Source organism: Ovis aries, chromosome 6 (genome assembly GCF_016772045.2).
Source record: "Ovis aries strain OAR_USU_Benz2616 breed Rambouillet chromosome 6, ARS-UI_Ramb_v3.0, whole genome shotgun sequence".
In the NCBI taxonomy this organism is placed as follows: domain Eukaryota; kingdom Metazoa; phylum Chordata; class Mammalia; order Artiodactyla; family Bovidae; genus Ovis; species Ovis aries.
Genome location: NC_056059.1, coordinates 89,968,164 through 89,987,263, shown reverse-complemented (window position 1 = coordinate 89,987,263; position 19,100 = coordinate 89,968,164). Strand labels below are relative to the sequence as shown.

Here is a 19,100-nt window from a genome sequence, read left to right as displayed (position 1 = left end):
GAGACATTTGTACATTTCCCCAGCCTGCTGTGAAGAAATAGATAACGAGTATATGAATAAGGAAACGTATAGCTTAGGAAAAAAGAAGACATGTATTTCTTTCCAAACTCATTTTATTATACAGTTTAAATATTATTAATTATAAACATCTAGTCTATTTTCACACAAGTGGTTAAGAGTACACACTAATAAAGACATGCATTGGGTAAGAATCATTATTGGTACATTAACACACTGGGATTTGGGCATGACAACAATACAGTTATGTGCCTAGGGTAGTCTCAAATAGCCTTCAACTGACAGTCACATGTATTTCCTAATTTAAATTGTGTTAAAAACGTGGCATCTACTGTGAGAACCAAATGCCATAAGAGAAAATAACTGGGCAACAAAGCAGTAGGTTTTTAGTTATATCTTAAGAAGTAGCTGTGGCACATTGTGTCATATTTTGCTATTAGATTTCTAGATTTGTGGAATGTATTATTCAAACATGTTTGTAGGAGAACAAAGCAATTACATGTAAGCCTAACATATTCTTATTGCATTTTTACTATGTCAAGTAGTCATTCACAATTTGAAATAATCAATAGCTTTCCAAGTAGCATGGCATTTTGGGGGTTCCTTGCACATTTTTCTTTCCTCGAATGGAGCATAATTTTTCATTAGTATGCCTTGGGGAGTACATTTGGAAAGTACATGAGATCAGAATTTTATGCTTAATATTTTATCTTTCTTTTAGCAAGTAAGCTCTTTTGCTCTTTTTCAGCATGCAATATGGGCTTCCCACGTAGCTCAGTCAGTAAAGCATCTGCCTTCAATGCAGGAGACCTGGGTTCAATTCCTGCATCGGGAAAGTTCCCCTAGAGAAGGAAATGGCAACCCACTTCAGTATGCTTGCCTGGAGAATCCCATGGACAGAGGAACATGATGGCAAGCTACAGTTCATGGGATCATAAGAGTAGGACACAACTTAGCGATATCTTTCAGCATACAATGTAGAATATAAAATATATATATAATTGAGTATGATTATGGTAAAATCTAAATTACATTTTGCAAAGGAGACTATTTGGCTGACATCATGTTTGTTGAAGACACACTGTGATATTTGTGTCAAAAATATATGCATTTGTTATGAGCCCTTTATTGTTTTAACATTATGAACAAATATTATTCACAAAACAAGCAACTGTTAACAAAGTGTCATTGCAGTTGTTTTCTTTTTTCCTAAAACTCAAAATCCATTCAAAATATTCCAGTAAATATTAGCAGGAAATGCATAAGATTGTGTGAATCATCTGATCCACAATGATTCTACCCATGAAAAAATAAATACAATGTAGAAATAGCTTTGTAGTAAAATATAAAGATCTTTGCCTTTTGTCAAATAAATATGTAGCATGACTTCAGTTTGCTTTATTCTTTCACGTGATCTAGTAAATGATTTTTTTAGCTGCCAAAAGGGTGTTCTTGAGAAGCATCGCCACCGTCATGGGTCCCACGCCTCCGGGAACTGGAGTGATAAAGCTAGCCTTCTTCTTAACAGCTGATGGAGGAAACAGAAAAATTTCTTATTTTTTCTCAGGATTTCATATCTTTAAACATATGGAACTGTTAAAACTGTAAAAACTGAAGTGAATATTTTAAAACTTAAGAGTTTATCTGCACAAGAATGGAGTCAAATCCAGCAGCACCAAACCTGAAGTAGTTGGAAAGCTTTCAGCAACAGGAGCGACTTACAGAGAAAAGGTAGAAACAAAGCAAGAAAACCACTTATTAGTTATAGCTTTAATGCCCAGCTTTACAGCCTAGTTGGCTGTTTGTGATAGGTTGTCCTTAGCTTTCAATTTCATAACCTTGAGGCATTTCCAGACCTAGATTTTGATTTGCTTATGTAGACAGCTGGGGCATTAGAGCCACCTCAGTCCAAGGGTTTCTTTGTTTAATTAACAGAATACACTGAATTTTTATACATGTATAACTCTAGCATCCTCAAATAATTTTTACAATGAAGCAGACTGTAACACACACACACACACACACACACACACACACACTTCTGTATATGATATTGAATGTGTATAAAAAAACACAAGGCCAACACTGCAGCATAAAACTTCACACAGTTCAGTTAGTGCTACATGATGAAAATTTAACCTGTTGTATAGCACAGGGAACTCTGCTCCATATTATGTGGCAGCATGGATGGGATGGGAGTTTGGGGAATAATAGATACATGTAAATGTATGGCTGAGTCCCTTTGCTGTACACCTGAAATGATCAAACATTGTTAGTTGACTATTCTCCAATACAAAATAAAAAGTTTAATAAAAGAAAATCTGTAACCCATGATTGATTCAGTTCAGTTCAGTTGCTCAGTTGTATCCAAATCTTTGCGACCCCATGGACTGCAGCATGTCAGGCTTCCCTGTCCATCACCAACTCCCAGAGCTTGCTCAAATTTGTGTCTTTCAAGTCGGTGATGCCATCCAACCATCTCATCTTTTGTTTTTCCCTTATCCTTTTGCGTTCAGTCTTTCCCAGCATCAGGGTCTTTTCTATGAGTCACTTCTTTGCATCAGGTGGCCAAAGTATTGGAGCTTCAACTTCAGCATCAGTCTTTCCAATGAATATTCAGGACTGATTTCTTTTAGGATTGACTGGTTTGATCTCCTTGCAGTCCAAGGGACTCTCAAGAGTCTTCTCCAACACCACAGTTCAAAGCATCAGTTCTTTGGCATTCAGCATTCTTTATGGTCCAACTCTCACTCATGGAAAATAGATGGGGAAACAATGGAAACAATGAGAGACTTTATTTTGGGGGGCTCCAAAATCACTGCAGATGGTGACCATCACCATGAAATTAAAAGACACTTGTTCCTCAGAAGGAAAGATGTGACCAACCTAGACAGCATATTAAAAAGCAGAGACATTACTTTGCCAACAAAGGTCTGTCTAGTCAAAGCTATGGTTTTTCCAGTAGTCATGTATGGACGTGATCCATTTTTTGAATGTTGAGTTTTAAGCCAGCTTTTTCACTCTTCTTTCACTTTCCTCAAGAGGCTCTTTAGTTCTTTGCTTTCTGCCATAAGAGTGGTGTCCTCTGCATATCTGAGGTTATTGACATTTCTCCCCGCAATCTTTATTCCAGCCTGAGTTTCATTCAGTCCAGCATTTCGCATGATGTACTCTGCATATAAACTAAATAAACAGGGTGACAACATACAGCCTTGATATACTCCTTTCCCAATTTGGAACTCGTCCATTGTTCTATGTCCAGTTCTAACTGTTGTGTCTTTACCTGCATACAGATTTCTCAGGAGGCAGGTAAGATGGTCTAGTATTCCCATCTCTTGAAGGATTTTCCACAGTTTTTGTGATCCACACAGTCAAAGGCTTTGGTGTAATCAAAGCAGAAGTAAATGTTTTTCTGGAATTCTCTTGCTATTTCTATGATTCAATAAATGTTGGCAATTTGATCTCTGGTCCCTCTGCCTTTTCTAAATCCAGCTTGAACATCTGGAAGTTCTTGGTTCACGTACTGGTGAAGCCTGGCTTGGAGAATTTTGAGCATTACTTTGCTAGCATGTGAGATGAGTGCAATTGTGTGGTAGTTTGAACATTCTTTGGCATTGCCTTTCTTTGGGACTGGAATGAAAACTGATCTTTTCCAGTGATTGACTCAATTATGTGTAATTCCAATTAACTATTTCTAAAATACATGATATTAGTCTCTAAAGGGAAGACAGGATACAAACAGTTTAGCACTATCCATTAAATTAAAATAGTCTTGCCAGGCTTCTCTGTTCATGGAATTCTCCAGGCAAGTATACTGTAGTGGTTAATCATTCCCTCCTCCAGGGGATCTTCCTGACTTAGGGATTGAACCCTGGTCTCCTGAATTACAGGCAGATTCTTTACTGTCTGAGCCATCAGGAATGCCTTGTTATAACAACAGCATCATGTATATATGGATAATACATTCCAGTGCAAGTCTAATAAAAACATTAAAGATATTAAAATTAACTGAGCAAATACACATAGTCCTGTTCTAAGGTATGAATAAAGATTTCTTCTTCAGTGAATATACTCAAAGAAAATGACAGAGAATTTTTAGCAAGTTTTATTTAAGAACGTTCCCACACCCACAATATTACAGGTGAATGGCTTCATGAATTGACCTACTGGTTCAGTGTTTCACCGTGTGAATAAGAAAAATGAAGTTTTCCCAGGTAACTCTTTTAATACAAAGTTAGCATACTGAATACTTTAATGCATACTCTGACCTCATTAATCACATGCTATTTAGATTTATTGCCTTTTAAAGTCTACTCTTAGATGCTTCTACAAACATGAAATCAGTAGATGTTTTCGAAATCTTAATTAAGCATTACTTTTGTACAATTTACATTGCCTTTTTGAAATATGGTTTTTAAAATTTGCATTTATCTTAAGTGTATTTAGTTTAGTTTAGTTCAGTCGCTCAGTATGTCCGACTCTGCAACCCCATGAATCGCAGCATGCCAGGCCTCCCTGTCCATCACCATCTCCCAGAGTTCACTCAAACTCACGCCCATCGAGTCAGTAATGCCATCCAGCCATCTCATCCTCTGTTGTCCCCTTCTTCTCCTGCCCCCAATCCCTCCCAGCATCAGAGTCTTTTCCAATGAGTCAACCCTTCGCATGAGGTGGCCAAAGTACTGGAGCTTCAGCTTTAGCATCATACCTTCCAAAGAACACCCAGGGCTGATCTCCTTTAGAATGGACTGGTTGGATCTCCTTGCAGTCCAAGGGACTCTCAAAAGTCTTCTCCAACACCACAGTTCAAAAACATCAATTCTTTGGTGCTCAGCTTTCTTCACAGTCCAACTCTCACATCCGTACCTCACCACTGGAAAAACCATAGCCTTGACAAGACAGACGGACCTTTGTTGGCAAAGTAATGTCTTTGCTTTTCAATATGCTAGTATATTGTAATTTTTTACTCATATGTGTGTGTGTGTGCTCAGTCATGTCTGACTCGGCGACCCCATGGACTGTAGCCTGCAAGGCGTCTCTGTCTATGAGTTTTCCAGGCAAGAGTACTGGAATGCGTTACTATTTCCTACTCCAGGGAATCTTTCCAACCCAGGGATCTAACTTACTTCTCTTATGTCTCCTGCATTGGCATGCAGACCCTTTACCACTAGCTCCACCTGGGCCTTTTAATCATAAGAAAAGCAAAGGAATAACATTCTTTTACTTGAAGAAAAGTCCAGATAAGCTTGAAGACATCACCCACCAAAAAAGCCTGCTAGTGTATATCATGAATCGTCTCATGGTATATAACAAAGAAAGGATAAGAGTATAATGATTTGGAAGATAATATTTTGTTTTTCCAAAATGTGCCTCTATATAGGAAGCATGTCATTTCCTGGCTGTAATTCAATCTAATGTACTCTATTCTGCAGAAACACTAGGCTGTGTCAACATCTAATTCACAAATCAATACGAATTCTTGGTCCTTACTTCCTTTGCTCTTGTTAGTCCTTCCACCTGGAATATACTGCTACCTTATCCAAATAAACAACTCCTTTTATTTTATTTATTATTCTTTTAAAGCCAATAAAATGTTACCTGTTTATAATTTTTCTTAAAAATTATTCCCCCTCAATATTAAATTAAAAGTGTTGCCATCTATGTTTCCAGTCACTTTTTACCAAACTCTGTTAAATGAAATTTAGCACAGTGTGCTATTCCTTTAATTAGACATTGGCCCCTAGAAGGCAGAAACTGTCTTTGGGGTGATTATTGTCCTTTTTAATCTTAGAACTTCTCCATGCACAGGTGAGGCATTCAGTAAGTTATGAAAACATAAAGTAAGTAGTTGTTGAAATTTAAAATCTAAAATCAATATGCAGGAATGTGACCATGTTTTTGACTGGATATAGACAGCATAAAAACAATTTAGTTCAAGTTAATTTACTGAAATTCTCAAGCTACATAAGTAGCTGGTGGGTAACAAACTGCATTTTTCACTTTCAAAAAACTAACTTGATGGTATGAACAGTGCCTTCCAGGACCTTTTCTATAGGATTAGAGAAAAATGTCTTTAAAAATTGCATCAGATCTCTAGAAGAAATGTATTGTACTGCTATTATTTATACTGATAGTATGTGAAATCATATATTTGTAAAGCACTGACTTTGAAATATTAATAGATAAAAATAGAATACTACTGCATAATATGGTACATTAAGAATCAATATCAAAGTAAATATTCAATGGAAAACATTAAAAAAACTTTCATAGTTAAAAGATAGAAGCAGACAAAATTGGGAATCCATTCTGGGTATGCAATCATTTTTTTATATAATTTGGATTTCAACTTTGAAAAGTGAAGTGGCTTGAAATTATTTTTATATGGAAAAATAGTAATAACCATAGGCAGTATCCATTGAATACTTACTACAATCCAAGAATTGTAGACACATCATTTTAATAATTGATATTTAATTATCATTTCAATAGCTGAAGAAAGTGTGGCTCACTGAACTTAAAATGACTTATCATTCTCCAATATGGTAGAGACATTATTCACAGTCAGGCTTGAATCATTTTGTGGTTCCATAATTCCACCTCATCCCAATGCAACTGTATTACCATGACCTGAACAAGTGGAAGGAGAAGGAAATGGCAATCCACTCCAGTGTTCTTGCCTGGAGAATACCAGGGACAGGGGAGCCTGGTAAGGGGTCATCTATGGGGTCGCACAGAGTCGGACATGACTGAAGCAACTTAGCAGCAGTAGCAGAAGAACAAGTGGAAAAGCTCCAAGAAAGGCTTATGTGCCCCAAATCAACTCAGTTTTCTCAAAGGGTTAAGAGGATATTAAGAAAAAAGAAACAAAAAGCGGAAAGTTCTAATATTGTAATTTACCTCCAGTTTTACTCTGAGTACTCAAGAGTTCATCATCTTTGAATTATGTCAGCACTTAAATTTCAGCTGGCTTAGCAGTTTGAGTTGCTTTCTTTCTTGGGTGAAATTCAGATCAGATAAAGCACTCGGCTGTTCAGATGTTATGACCCTCCTCTTTGAAATTATGTTTTTCACAACACGCTTACTACTGCATTCTTTTGCTAAAAAAGTGAGGCTTGAGGTGGAGGAATAGGGAATGAGAATGAACTGTCACATGAAATAATACCTGCCTGAAATGTGTGGCTCTATGTCTGCTCTCTTGCACACTTTACTATGCAAACCAACATATATCTATCCTGTCCTGTCACTTCATAGAATCAAGACTATGTGATGGGTAATGGGACTTCACCTGTCCTGGGTGAGGACTTCTCTGGACTTCCATGAACATTTAGTTGTATCAACAGAGCCTTGTAAATTATCACTAGGCAGAATTTAGTGACATCACTGTCAACACATCTGGTTTTATTCAAATACTTATTTCAGATATTTTTATCTTTGACATAACTAGTCAGGTATGAAAATGGAATTTGTACAGAGTCATGAGAGGCAGACTGTGTTGAATTTGATTTAAAAAATATAAGATCTCTATTGCTTTTGACTGGATTTTAATTACGATCTATGTCTGAGAAAGAACTGCTAAGTTATGCTGCTGCTGGCTAATGTTAATGTATTCCTTTTCTATTTACATAAGGACCAGGGTATGGAAGCAAGTGATTTCTCAAGAAATATGAGGAATTATCACTGGCAAATGCCAATGAGTACAGATGCCAATGCTTAAAAGAAATTCTCTTAGTCTAATTAGTTTGCATAACTATTTCAAGGCTGTCCTAAGTAACATGTTTGTGAAAAGAGTTAAGTTCAATACCTCTCTAATGCTCTGAAAAGCATTTTCCCCAATCATGTTTGAGAAAGAGTAAGTTAACAAGCATTACATCACCAGAATAACTTCTCATTGACTGGTCTTTCCCTGAGGGCAAACAGGGTTTGCACCTGTTTGCAGAAGATGATGCTATTAAAGATTAATCCTATTATGTGTGAGAAAATGTGTTCTATATGCTCCATTGAAAAGAATGACAGAAGAATTTTAAGGCAATAATTTCATTCATAAACTTATCTACTGTGAAGGAGTATGTTTGTATTTTAAGGAAAATACTAAAATTCTGTACATACAGGAATCAGGAATTAGATCTTGATTGACATTGATGCTTTCATGAGAGACTTATGAACAGATACCACAAAACCATGATTAGATTAAATTTCATAAAGTCAACATGATTTTAGAGTTACTGAAACTGACAATGGAGGCAAGTAAAATAATCCTCAAATCCTGTTGTTACTTGTATGGAACTTACTTTAGGGAATGAGATTTAGATGGAAATGACTTGATGATTTTAAAGCAGTTTCCTAAAAGAAAGAATATTTTGAGGAAAGGTGACAATTGTCATGATAATTTATCTGAATGACTTCTTTCTAAACTGTTGACTCTGCAAAATATATTCTATAATTTCCTTAAAAATAATGCCTATCAGCAAAATTCAGACATTAGAGAGTGTGTGTTCAGTTGTTTAGAAATAAAAGAGCAAAGAGCTCACAGATTAAAATCAGTCATTCTGGACACAGGATTTGCCTTTGTACATACCATTTCTGCCATACCATTTCTGCACTTCTCCATCCAATGAATATTTATTCTTCCTTTTCAGATCTGGCTAAATGCTACTTCCTTTGTGGTGCTTATTAACTCCCCAGCTACATTAACTATTCATTTATTGATCCATGAAATTTACTAGCATGATTTTCAACTTGTCATCATGGAGTATGTTGGAATCTCCTGAGAACTGTAGTCAAATTAGATATGCCTCCTCCCACCTTATGATTCCAGAACGCACCACTGAGAATCACTGCTGAAATGAGAGATGTTTCTAATGAGGGTAGGGAATATTATACATATAAACATATGTGGAGGAGATTTAAATGTGGTTAAAATCCACTGCTTCAATGAAGGTTATTTCATGTGGTGGCCTCCGACTTTCCAGTCAAGTCCCAGCCACCCCCAGTGTAACACCTGAATGCCTCATTGGTCAAAGCAAGTCACATGGTCAAGCTCAAATTTAAAGGCTTAGAATAGGAAGAATCACCAAGTCACATTGCCAAGAGGATGTGCCCATGAGGCAAGAAGATACGTATAGTCATTTTTTTTAATCTACTGTAATAAGTCTCTTGGATTTCAGTCTCTACCTTGTTAGCCATATAACCTGCTGCTAGATTTATTCTTTAAAAAATAGATTAGATCATTTCAGCTTATAAATATCTGTTGAATTTTGACTGTCTTTAGCCACCCAGCTAGCTCAGTGGTAGACTGCCTTTAGAAAATATAAATTCTTTGTCATGTCAGCTAGGATCTTTTATGATCCAGCCCTACATCCTTGTCTTGCAGTATGTCCGAACCATTGCATATTTTCTGAACTCCATTATTCACTGTTCCAACACATGCTCAAAACTCCCCAGAGAGATTTACCAAAAAAGTTTCTTGAGAAAGACAGCCACTGTCACTATCCCTTGGAACTTATAGTCTAGTTGGGAGATTTATATTATAAATATAATTACTTATATAATAATTGAGCTAAGGCTATGATATGTTCTACAAATAAAATGCTTACTGCACTGTGACTGTGTTGGGAGGACCTAACTGAGGTTGAGCATATGAATATCTCTGCCAAGTCCAGAAATCAGAGGATGAATCAACTTTTCCAGGTGAAATGGAGAGGTAGGGAATAAACAGTGTCCTTGATTGGGGAACAATGTTTGTGATAAGGTAGAAATAAGACTTCCCCCAGGCAGAAAATGGCATGAATTCTTGGAAACACTGCAAGAATGTCAGTGGGGTTGACATGTAGAAATGAAGGGAAGAGTTTCAGGAGATGACATGGAGGAGTCTAGCTCATACAGCGTAGCAGATAATGATACAAATTTGGGGCATTAACCTAAGAACACTGGTTAAGCCTTTTATTTTTGTTTATTGACGTATAGTTGATTTACAATGTGTTAATCACTGCTGTACAGTGATACATTTACACATACTCTTTTTTACATAGTCTTTTCCATTATGGATTATCATAGGATGTTGTATACAGCTCTCTTGCTATACAGTAAGACCTTGTTGTTTATAACGTATTTTTAAAACTTTGAAAAAAATATTCTGATGCAGGATAACTCAAATGGGGAAAACTGCCTATTCTGTATATATTTTTCCTAATGGGATGAGCTTATCATCTGGGCCAGAGAAGTGAGAACACCAAAGAAGCAACATAAAGGTAAACTTGCTGAGGTGGGAATAAATTCTGGTTCTTGTGAGAGCACTTCAAAGAGGAACAGAAATCAAACTGGGGTCAGAGAATATTTGTAAAGTGACAGAAAAGCTTCAGGATTTTATGAATGTCTGCGGGAGTAAGAAAGAAGGAAAGTATGCAGTGCAAATACCGGGAATAATAAAAGCAAAGGAACTTTGGACCTGCCAATGAAGCCGATGCAATGGAGGAGCTCAAAAAAGTGCATTATGACTGAAGCACATGGTGCAAGCAGAGAACAGAGAAGAGGCTAGGAAGGTGGTCATGGGCTGCATGACCACAAAGTGAAGGGTCAGGACACTTGAGTTGGGTGATGACAGCTGTCGTTACTGTGTTCAAGATGAATAAGCTTTTGAAAAAATATCTTTTGCGAATAAACCTAGTGATTTGTGTATTTAAGAATAACCAGCTTTTCAAAATGAGAAATTGGAGAGAAAAACGTATGGTGGTTTAGTCACTAAGTCATGTCTGACTCTTGCGACCCCATGGATGGTAGCCTGCCAGGCTCCTCTGTCCATGGCGTTTTCCAGGCAAGAATACTGGAGTGGATTGCCATTTCCTTCTCCAGGGGATCTTCACCCAGGGATTGAGCCCCAGTCTCTAGCATTGCAGGCAGATTCTGTATACTGCTAAATAATTTTCAGAAGAAAATTAGAATAAAAGAGAAATCCAAGTTTTATTTTCATAAAGTTTTCGGTTCTTGAATGCTATTCAATTATTTTTCAAGAAATCCCTTTTCAGCATGAAATATGTATCTAATCTACTATGCTTCCTTTTCTCCAATATGTAGATATCTACTCTTTATCATGTGACTGATTTCAAATTTCTAAAGGGAAGAATTAACACAGGTTTGGCTTGACATAATTTCCATCATTTCTTACTTGAAGTCAACCATCTTTCAGTTTGAAGGTAAGAAGAATAGGTATGGTGCAGGAGTTATTCATGTTTAAAATTTGAGGTAATGGAGGGATGATGAAAGAAACCAGGTGTACAGATTAGGTGTGTGCCTTAAAAAAAAAAAAACCAGGGGTGACACATGGTCATGAGGTGTGGAAATATTGCTAACGAAGGATACTTATAGCAACATAGGGGATTAAAATACTTTTTAACAGTTAAAGTAAGGAAGAAGTGTGTGATCCTTAACCTTTTGGCGCCAGCAACCCATGCTTCATGACAGGATATCTCTGGCTTGTGTGTTGTGTGTCATTATTTCCTCTGGAAACTTTACTTTCCCAGGTTTTCAGGATCTGAGTTTAATAATCGAGACTCTCATCTTAAACACTTTGTTAGGAAGACTCACTAATTTTTAAGCAGATAGTGAATTTCTATTGCTATATGACGTGTGTGCTCATTCACTCAGTTGTGTCTGACTCTTTGTGACTCCTTGCTCGCCAGGCTCCCCTGTGCATGGGACTTTCCAGGTAAGACTACTGGAGAGGGTTGCCATTTCTTACTCCAGGGGATCTTCCCAACTCCGGGATATCAAATCCACATCTCTTGTGTCTCCTGCATTGGCAGGCAGATTCTTTATCACTGAGCCACCTAGGAAGCACCATAGTATGTGATATACTGACTCCAAAGTTGCCAAATAATGGAATTTACATATATACCTAAATAGAATTAATTTTGCTAATACAGTTTGGAAATTGTATATTCTAGTTAAGTCAAAGAATGTATTTGTGCTTTACAAATCTATTCTTGGGTAGAAGAGAAAGAATTGATATGTTAAATTCCCAAAGTACTGTTTTATTTCCATTTGTATTTTGTCCATTTCTCTGTCTCTTGCAAAGAAGCACTCTATGGCCCATATTAGATTTTCAGTAATGTTACAACTAATTTTTAAAACCAACTCCCTTCCCTAAAAGGAAAAGGAATGATTCTTTATTTGTGGCAACCAGCAGCAGAAGGAAAACTCCTCGTTCCCTTCATGTGAGTTTCTGTCTCCTCCTATACATGTGTAATTGTCCAAATTAAATGCTTAGAGATTTTCCCTTGCTTCTAAATGCAGACCATTTAGAAGCATGACCTCCCAAACATATCCGCTGTAATGAAGGGAAGACAAGCTTCAGGAAAATGAAGTAGGTAAATAACAACCAGAAAAACCTGACTTGCATGAGACTGGAGAAATAGTATGACTCAGGAGATAATATGGGAAACACTCCACTTTCTCATATGGCTGATATAAAAAATGAGAGCATGATGAGCCAGAGAGAGAGAGTAAAGGGCTCCTTGACAAGTGAATGGCTTGCCACTGGATTCTTGTGAGGCAACAGGGAATCAGGTGCCCTAGAGACAATTTACTATGCTTTTTCTTGCATTTGTCTAGCTGTCTGACTCCTGGGGTTTCTACAAGTTATTATATATATATATATATATATATATATGTGTGTGTGTGTGTGTGTGTGTGTGTGTGTGTGTATATATACACTCATTATTATGGCACCCAGTGGAATATTAATGGAATGGGCAGGATTAATACCCTACTAGGGACAAGAATATGAGACTTTGGTTGTATTTTTATAAGTTTTTTCTTACGAAGACTTCCCTCAACCATTTAACTTAAACTGGGTAAGGTGGCTAAATCTTTTCTTTCTTCTTTTTTTTTTTTTTGTTTATCTGCTTTATTCATTATGTTAAATCAAATCTATATTCACACCAATATTCTTGCCTGGAGAATTCCATGGACAAGGAGCCTGGTGGGCTATAGTCCATGGCATCACAAAGAGTCAAACACAGCTGACTGACTAGAGAGATGCCAAGAGAAATACAGATGTAAATTTCTAAAACTACCACTCACAACCAGAAGGCCTTCAATGGAGTCAAATAACAAATTAATCACCTGATCAAAATTTGAAATTGTTTTCAACAAACTGTGAACCACCAGAGGAACCTCCTCTCTGACCATGAATAGTGTCAGCCATCATTGCTAGTTTCCATTTTGGTGAGCAGGAGTAAGGATCTCCGCTAGGATATTTCTAGTACTCCGTCAACATGACTAAAATATCTTCCTTTCATGACTTCCTTTATAAAAAATATATCATTTATTCTTGTCATTCTCTCCAATCATTTTTCTTCCCTCCCCAGTCCTTTTTCCTCAAGCCTCTGAACATTTGTACAGCAGAGTGGCAAATCTGTAAACCTAGATAGGCTGTTTGGAGTATCCTCAAAAATCACTGGCACTGTCTTGATCCCAGTAGTCTGCCATAATCAACCTGAGACACTAGGGCATAAAGTTTCCTTCCTATAGATATTTTTATTTTAAAAAAGACCCTGAGGAACAACTTAAAAAAAAAAACTCACCCTTAAGTATAAAAGAAGAAGAAGGACTTCAGAGGCATCAAGTACTTCTGTTTTGGTAGACAACCTTTCAATTTAACTCTTCTCCATATGTGTGTGTGCTCAGTCATGTCTTTGTGACCCCATGGACTGTAACCCCACCAGGCTCCTCTGTCCATGGAATTTTCCAGGCAAGAATGCTGGAGTGGATTGCCGTTTCTTACTCCAGGGGATCTTCCCTACCCAGAGATGGAACCCTAGTCTCTTGTGTTTGCTGCACTGGCAGGCTGATTCTTTACCACTGTTGCCACCTGGAAAGTCCAGCTCTTCTCCACATAAAGAATTCAATGTCGAATATGTTCTACTAAAATGAATGTCTCTAAAGGATGACCTGATTTCAAAGACCTAGACTTTAAGCCTCTTGCCCATGTTGGCAAGATGGCAGCTGGCTCAATGGTCACGATCTCATTGTGAACATCAGTGGTTCTACCTGTTTTTTGAAATGACAGGTCGGCACGATGACCACAGTGTTAGTAATAGTCTCTCTAACAGTGATTTTTGCCAGTTTCCATCAGCTCTTTCAAAATGACTGGAAGAGATCACCTCTGGGCTAGAGTGTTCAGTTCAGTTCACTTTAGTCCCTCAGTCATGTCCAACTCTTTGAGATCCCATGGACTAAAGCACGCCAGGCATTCATGTCCATCACCAACTCTCAGAGTTTACCCAAACTCAAGTCCATTGAGTTGGTGATGCAATCCAACCATTTCATCCTCTGGCATCTCCTTCTCCTCCTGCCTTCAATCTTTCCCAGCATCAGGGTCTTTTCAAATGAGTCAGTTCTTCATATCAGGTGGCCAAAGTATTAGAGTTTCAGCTTCAGTATCAGTTCTTCCAATGAATATTCAGAACTGATTTTCTTAGGATGGACTGGTTGGATCTCCTTGCAGTCCAAGGGACTTTCAAGAGTCTTCTCCAAAACCAGAGTTCAAAAGCATCAATTCTTCAGAGATCAGCTTTCTTTATAGTCCAACTCTCACATCCATACATGACTACTGGAAAAACCATAGCTTTGACTAGATGGACCTTTGTTGGCAAAGTAATGTCTTTGCTTTTTAATATGCTGTCTAGGTTGGTCATAACTTTTCTTCCAAGTAGTAAGCATCTTTTAATTTCATGGCTGCAGTCATCAGCTGCAGTGATTTTGGAGCCCCCCCAAAATAAAATCTGTCACTGTTTCCACTGTTTCCCTATCTATCTGCCATCTATCCTAAAAGTGTTAGATCTTCTTTTATACTAAAATTGGAGTTTTGAGCTAACACTAAGAAAAGTTTATATTTTGAGTCAGACTGATCAACTGTATTATTATTGACTGAATATTTGCATTCCTTAAAATTCATATATTTAAATCCTACCCTCTAGTATGATGATATTAGGAGGTGGGACCTGTTCAGTTCAGCTCAGTTGCTCAGTCATGTCCGACTTCTTGTGACCCCATGGACTGCAGCAGGCAAGGCTTCCTTGTCCATCACCAACTCCTGGAGCTTACTACAACTCATGTCCATTGAGTTGGTGATGCAATCCAACCATCTCATCCTCTGTTGTCTCCTTCTCTTCCTGTCTTCAATCATTCCCAGCATCAGGGTCATTTCAAATGAGTCAGTTCTTCACATCAGGTGTCCAAAGAACTGGAGTTTCAGCTTCAACATCAGTCCCTCCAATGAATATTCAGGACTGATTCCCTTTAGGATGTACTGATTGGATCTCCTTGCAGTCCAAGGGACTCTCAAGAGTCTTCTCCGACAGCATAGTTCAAAAGCATCAATTCTTCAGGGATTAGCTTTCTTTATAGTCCAATTCTCACATCCATACATGACTAGTGGAAAAACCAAAGCTTTGACTAGATGGACATTTGTTGGCAAAGTAATGTCTCTGCTTTTTAATAACCTGTCTAGGTTGGTCATAACTTTTCTTCCAAGGAGCAAGCATCTTTTAATCTCATGGCTGCAGGCACCATCTGCAGTGATTTTGGAGCCACCCCAAAATAAAGTCTCTCACTGTTTTCATTATTTCCCCATCTATTTGTCGTTAAGTGATTGGACTGGATGCCATGATCTTAGTTTTCTGAATGTCGACTTTTAAGCCAACTTTTTCACTCTTCTCTTTCACTTTCATCAAGAGGCTCTTTAGTTCTTCTTCACTTTCTGCCATAAGGGTGGTGTCATCTGCATATCTGAGGTTATTCATATTTCTCCTGGAAATCTTGATTCCAGCTCAATGCTTCATCCAGTCCAGCATTTCTCATGATGTACTCTGCATATAAGTTAAATAAGCAGGATGACAATATACAGCCTTGACATACTCCTTTCCCGATTTGGAACCAGTATGTTGTTCCATGTCCAGTTCTAACTGTTGCTTCTTGACCTGCATCCAGATTTCTCAGGAGGCAGGTAAGGTGGTTTGGTATTCCCATCTCTTGAAGAACTTTCCACAGTTAGTTGTGATCCACATAGTCAAAGGTTTTGGCATAGTCAATAATGTCGAAGTAGATGTTTTTCTGGAACTCTCTTGCTTTTTTGATGATCCAGTGAATGTTGGCAATTTGATCTCTGGTTCCTCTGCCTTTTCTAAATGCAGCTTAAACATCTGGAATTTCACGGTTCATGTACTGTTAAAGCCTCACTTGGAGAATTTTGAGCATTACCTTGCTCACTTGTGAGATGAGTGCAATTATGAAGTATACTTTGAACATTCTTTGGTATTGCCTTTCTTTGGGATTGGTATGCAAACTGACCTTTTCCAGTCCTGTAGCCACTGATGAGTTTTCCAAATTTGTTGGCATATTGAGTGCAGCACCTTCACAGCATCATCTTTGAGCATTTGAAATAGCTCAACTGGAATTCCATCTCCTCCACTAGCTTTGTTCGTAGTGATGTTTCCTAAGGCCCACTTGACTTTTGCATTCCAGGATGTCTGGCTCTAGGTGAGTGATCACACCATTGCGGTTATCTGTGTCATGAAGATCTTTTTTGTGTAGTTCTTCTGTGTATTCTTGCCACTTCTTCTTAATATCATTTGCTTCTTTTAAATTCATACAATTTATGTCCTTTATTGTGCCCATCTTTGCATGAAATGTTCTCTTGGTATCTCTAATTTTCTTGAAGAGATCTCTAGTCTTTCCTAGTCTATTGTTTTCCTCTATTTCTTTGCATTGATCACTGAGGAAGCCTTTCTTATCTCTCCTTGCTATTCTTTGGAACTCTGCATTCAAATGGGTATATGTTTCCTTTTCTCCGTTGCTTTTTGCTTCTCTTCTTTTCACAGCTATTTGTATGGCCTCTTCAGACAACCATTTTGGATTTTTGCATTTCTTTTTCTTGAGGATGGTCTTGATCACTGCCTTCTGTACAGTGTCATGAACCTCCAGCCATAGTTCTTCAGGCACTCTATCAGTTCTAGCCCCTTGAATCTATTTGTCACTTCCACTGTATAATTGTAAGGAATTTGATTTATGTTATACCTGAATGGTCTACTGGTTTTCTCTACTTTCTTCAATTTAAGTCTGAATTTAGCAATAAGGAGCTCAGGATCTAAGCCACCGTCAGCTCCTGGTCTTGTTTTTGCTGACTGTATAGAACTTCTTCATTTTTGGCTGCTAAGAATATAATCAATCTGATTTCAGTATTGACCATCTGGTGATGTCGATGTGTAGAGTCTTCTCTTGCGTTGTTGGAAGAGGGTGTTTGCTATGACCAGTGCAATCTCTTTGCAAAATTCTCAGGACCTTTTAGGAAAAGATTAAGTCATTAGAGGTTCCAACTTTCAGTACTTAAAAAAAAAATCAGGGCGCTATCATGATTTCTGTGACATGTAAAGATACAGTGAGAAATTAGCTGTCTATAACTCAGAATGGGGTTCTCACCAGAACCTGGGTATGATGACACTCTGATCTTAGACTACCAGTGTCCAGAACTATAAGAAATAAATATTTGTTCTTTATGCCACCTAACCTTTAACAATTTGTCATAGCAGCCCAAACTGAGTAAGACATACATCATCAAATTAAATTATTAACATGGAAAACTCAGTTTAATTTTGGTTCTTTATAATATCACCACAGATTAATAGTTCTCTAAAAGTGATTCATTCCAAAATAGCTTTATTTCCTTAGAAACTGGTAACATGCTCTTACTCTCCCAGCTTTAGAACATACATTTAAGAGTAAGTAGTACCAAAATCAGCTTCCCAGGTGGCACTAGTGGTAAAGTTCCTGCCTGCCAATGCAGGAGACCCTAGAGACACAGGTTCAATCCCTGGAGAGGGACTATCCCCTGAAGGAGGGCATGGCAACCCACTCAAGTATTCTTGCCTGGAGAATCCCATGGACAGAGGAGTTTGGTGAGCTATAATCCATAGGGTCACAAAGAGTTGGACATGACTGGAGCAACCTAGCACACACACACAGTACCAAAGCCACTTCCAAAAAATGGTTACTTTGACATATAATCTAGAGAATATAGTGCTTCCCTGGTGGCTCAGATGGTAAAGAGTCTGCCTGCAGTGCAGAAGACCCAGGTTCAATCCCTACGTTGGGAAGATACCCTGGAGAAGGGCATGGCAACCCACTCCAGTATTCTTACTGGAGAATTCCAGGGACAGAGGAGCCTGGTGGGCTACAGTCCAAGAGGGTGCAAAGAGTAGGACATGACTGAGAGACTAACACACACCAGAGAATATAAGTTCTGTGGGAACAGGGACTTGGTCTATCTGTGTGTGCCAAATCCCTGGTACCTTGAAGATGTGTTGAGTGAGAAGTGTGCACTGAAAAAACAATGTATGATTCAGTGGATGTATCACTACTGAATCTAGATTGCTGTAGATTAATAATATGTCAGATGCCACCTTCAGTGGGAGCTTTTGTTCCCATTCAGGCAACTATAAGGAATTATTTCTGTAATGTAAGAGTAACACTAGAGATTTATAAGTTATCCAGGATTATCATGCAATATCCAGTGATATGGTTGAGAAGGTTGAGACCTGGTGTGGGATCAAGATACAAAAGCAACGGAGGACAGGACGCTTACATTACAGAGGTGTACAATTCAGTAGGGGATGACTACATGAAAGCGTAAGGCAGTACAGGGTTAAGAACAGAAAGAGTAGGGCAGATTGAGACCTGCTATGGGAGTTTGGAGAAGATGGAGACTATTGGGTGACAACAGATCTGACTGGAAGAGAGCTGAGGTCAGAAAAGTAATGAGGAGCTGAGTGGTAATTGAAAGGTGAAATTACATATGTCCAGGTTAGTACTCTAGTGGGAATGGAGAGAAAGGCTGAATAATGTGCACTTACAAACCCACACATACACTGTTTTTTGCCAGATATTATGCTCAGGAAGTCTCATACATTAGCTCATGTGAGGTGATTATTTCATTTAATCTTTATAACAACTCTATAAGATAGGTATTATTATCTCAGTTTTTCAGATGATAAAATCAAGTCTCAGAGAGGTGAAGTGATTTGCCA

General features: G+C 38.0%; 1 protein-coding gene across 5 annotated transcripts in view; it reads right to left on the bottom strand.

Annotated features, from left to right (window-relative positions):
- Nucleotides 1-95: 95 nt before the first annotated feature.
- The window catches only part of MTHFD2L (methylenetetrahydrofolate dehydrogenase (NADP+ dependent) 2 like), a 142,039-nt gene continuing 123,034 nt past the window's right edge, over nt 96-19,100 (bottom strand). For 3 of the 5 annotated variants that reach the window (XM_004009908.5, XM_042251873.1, XM_060417215.1), the window contains one exon: nt 96-1,546. In XM_004009908.5, the coding sequence (XP_004009957.3) occupies nt 1,434-1,546 (113 nt within the window). In that variant the 3' untranslated portion in view covers nt 96-1,433. The other 2 variants (XM_060417213.1, XM_042251872.2) reach the window with 2 other exon arrangements.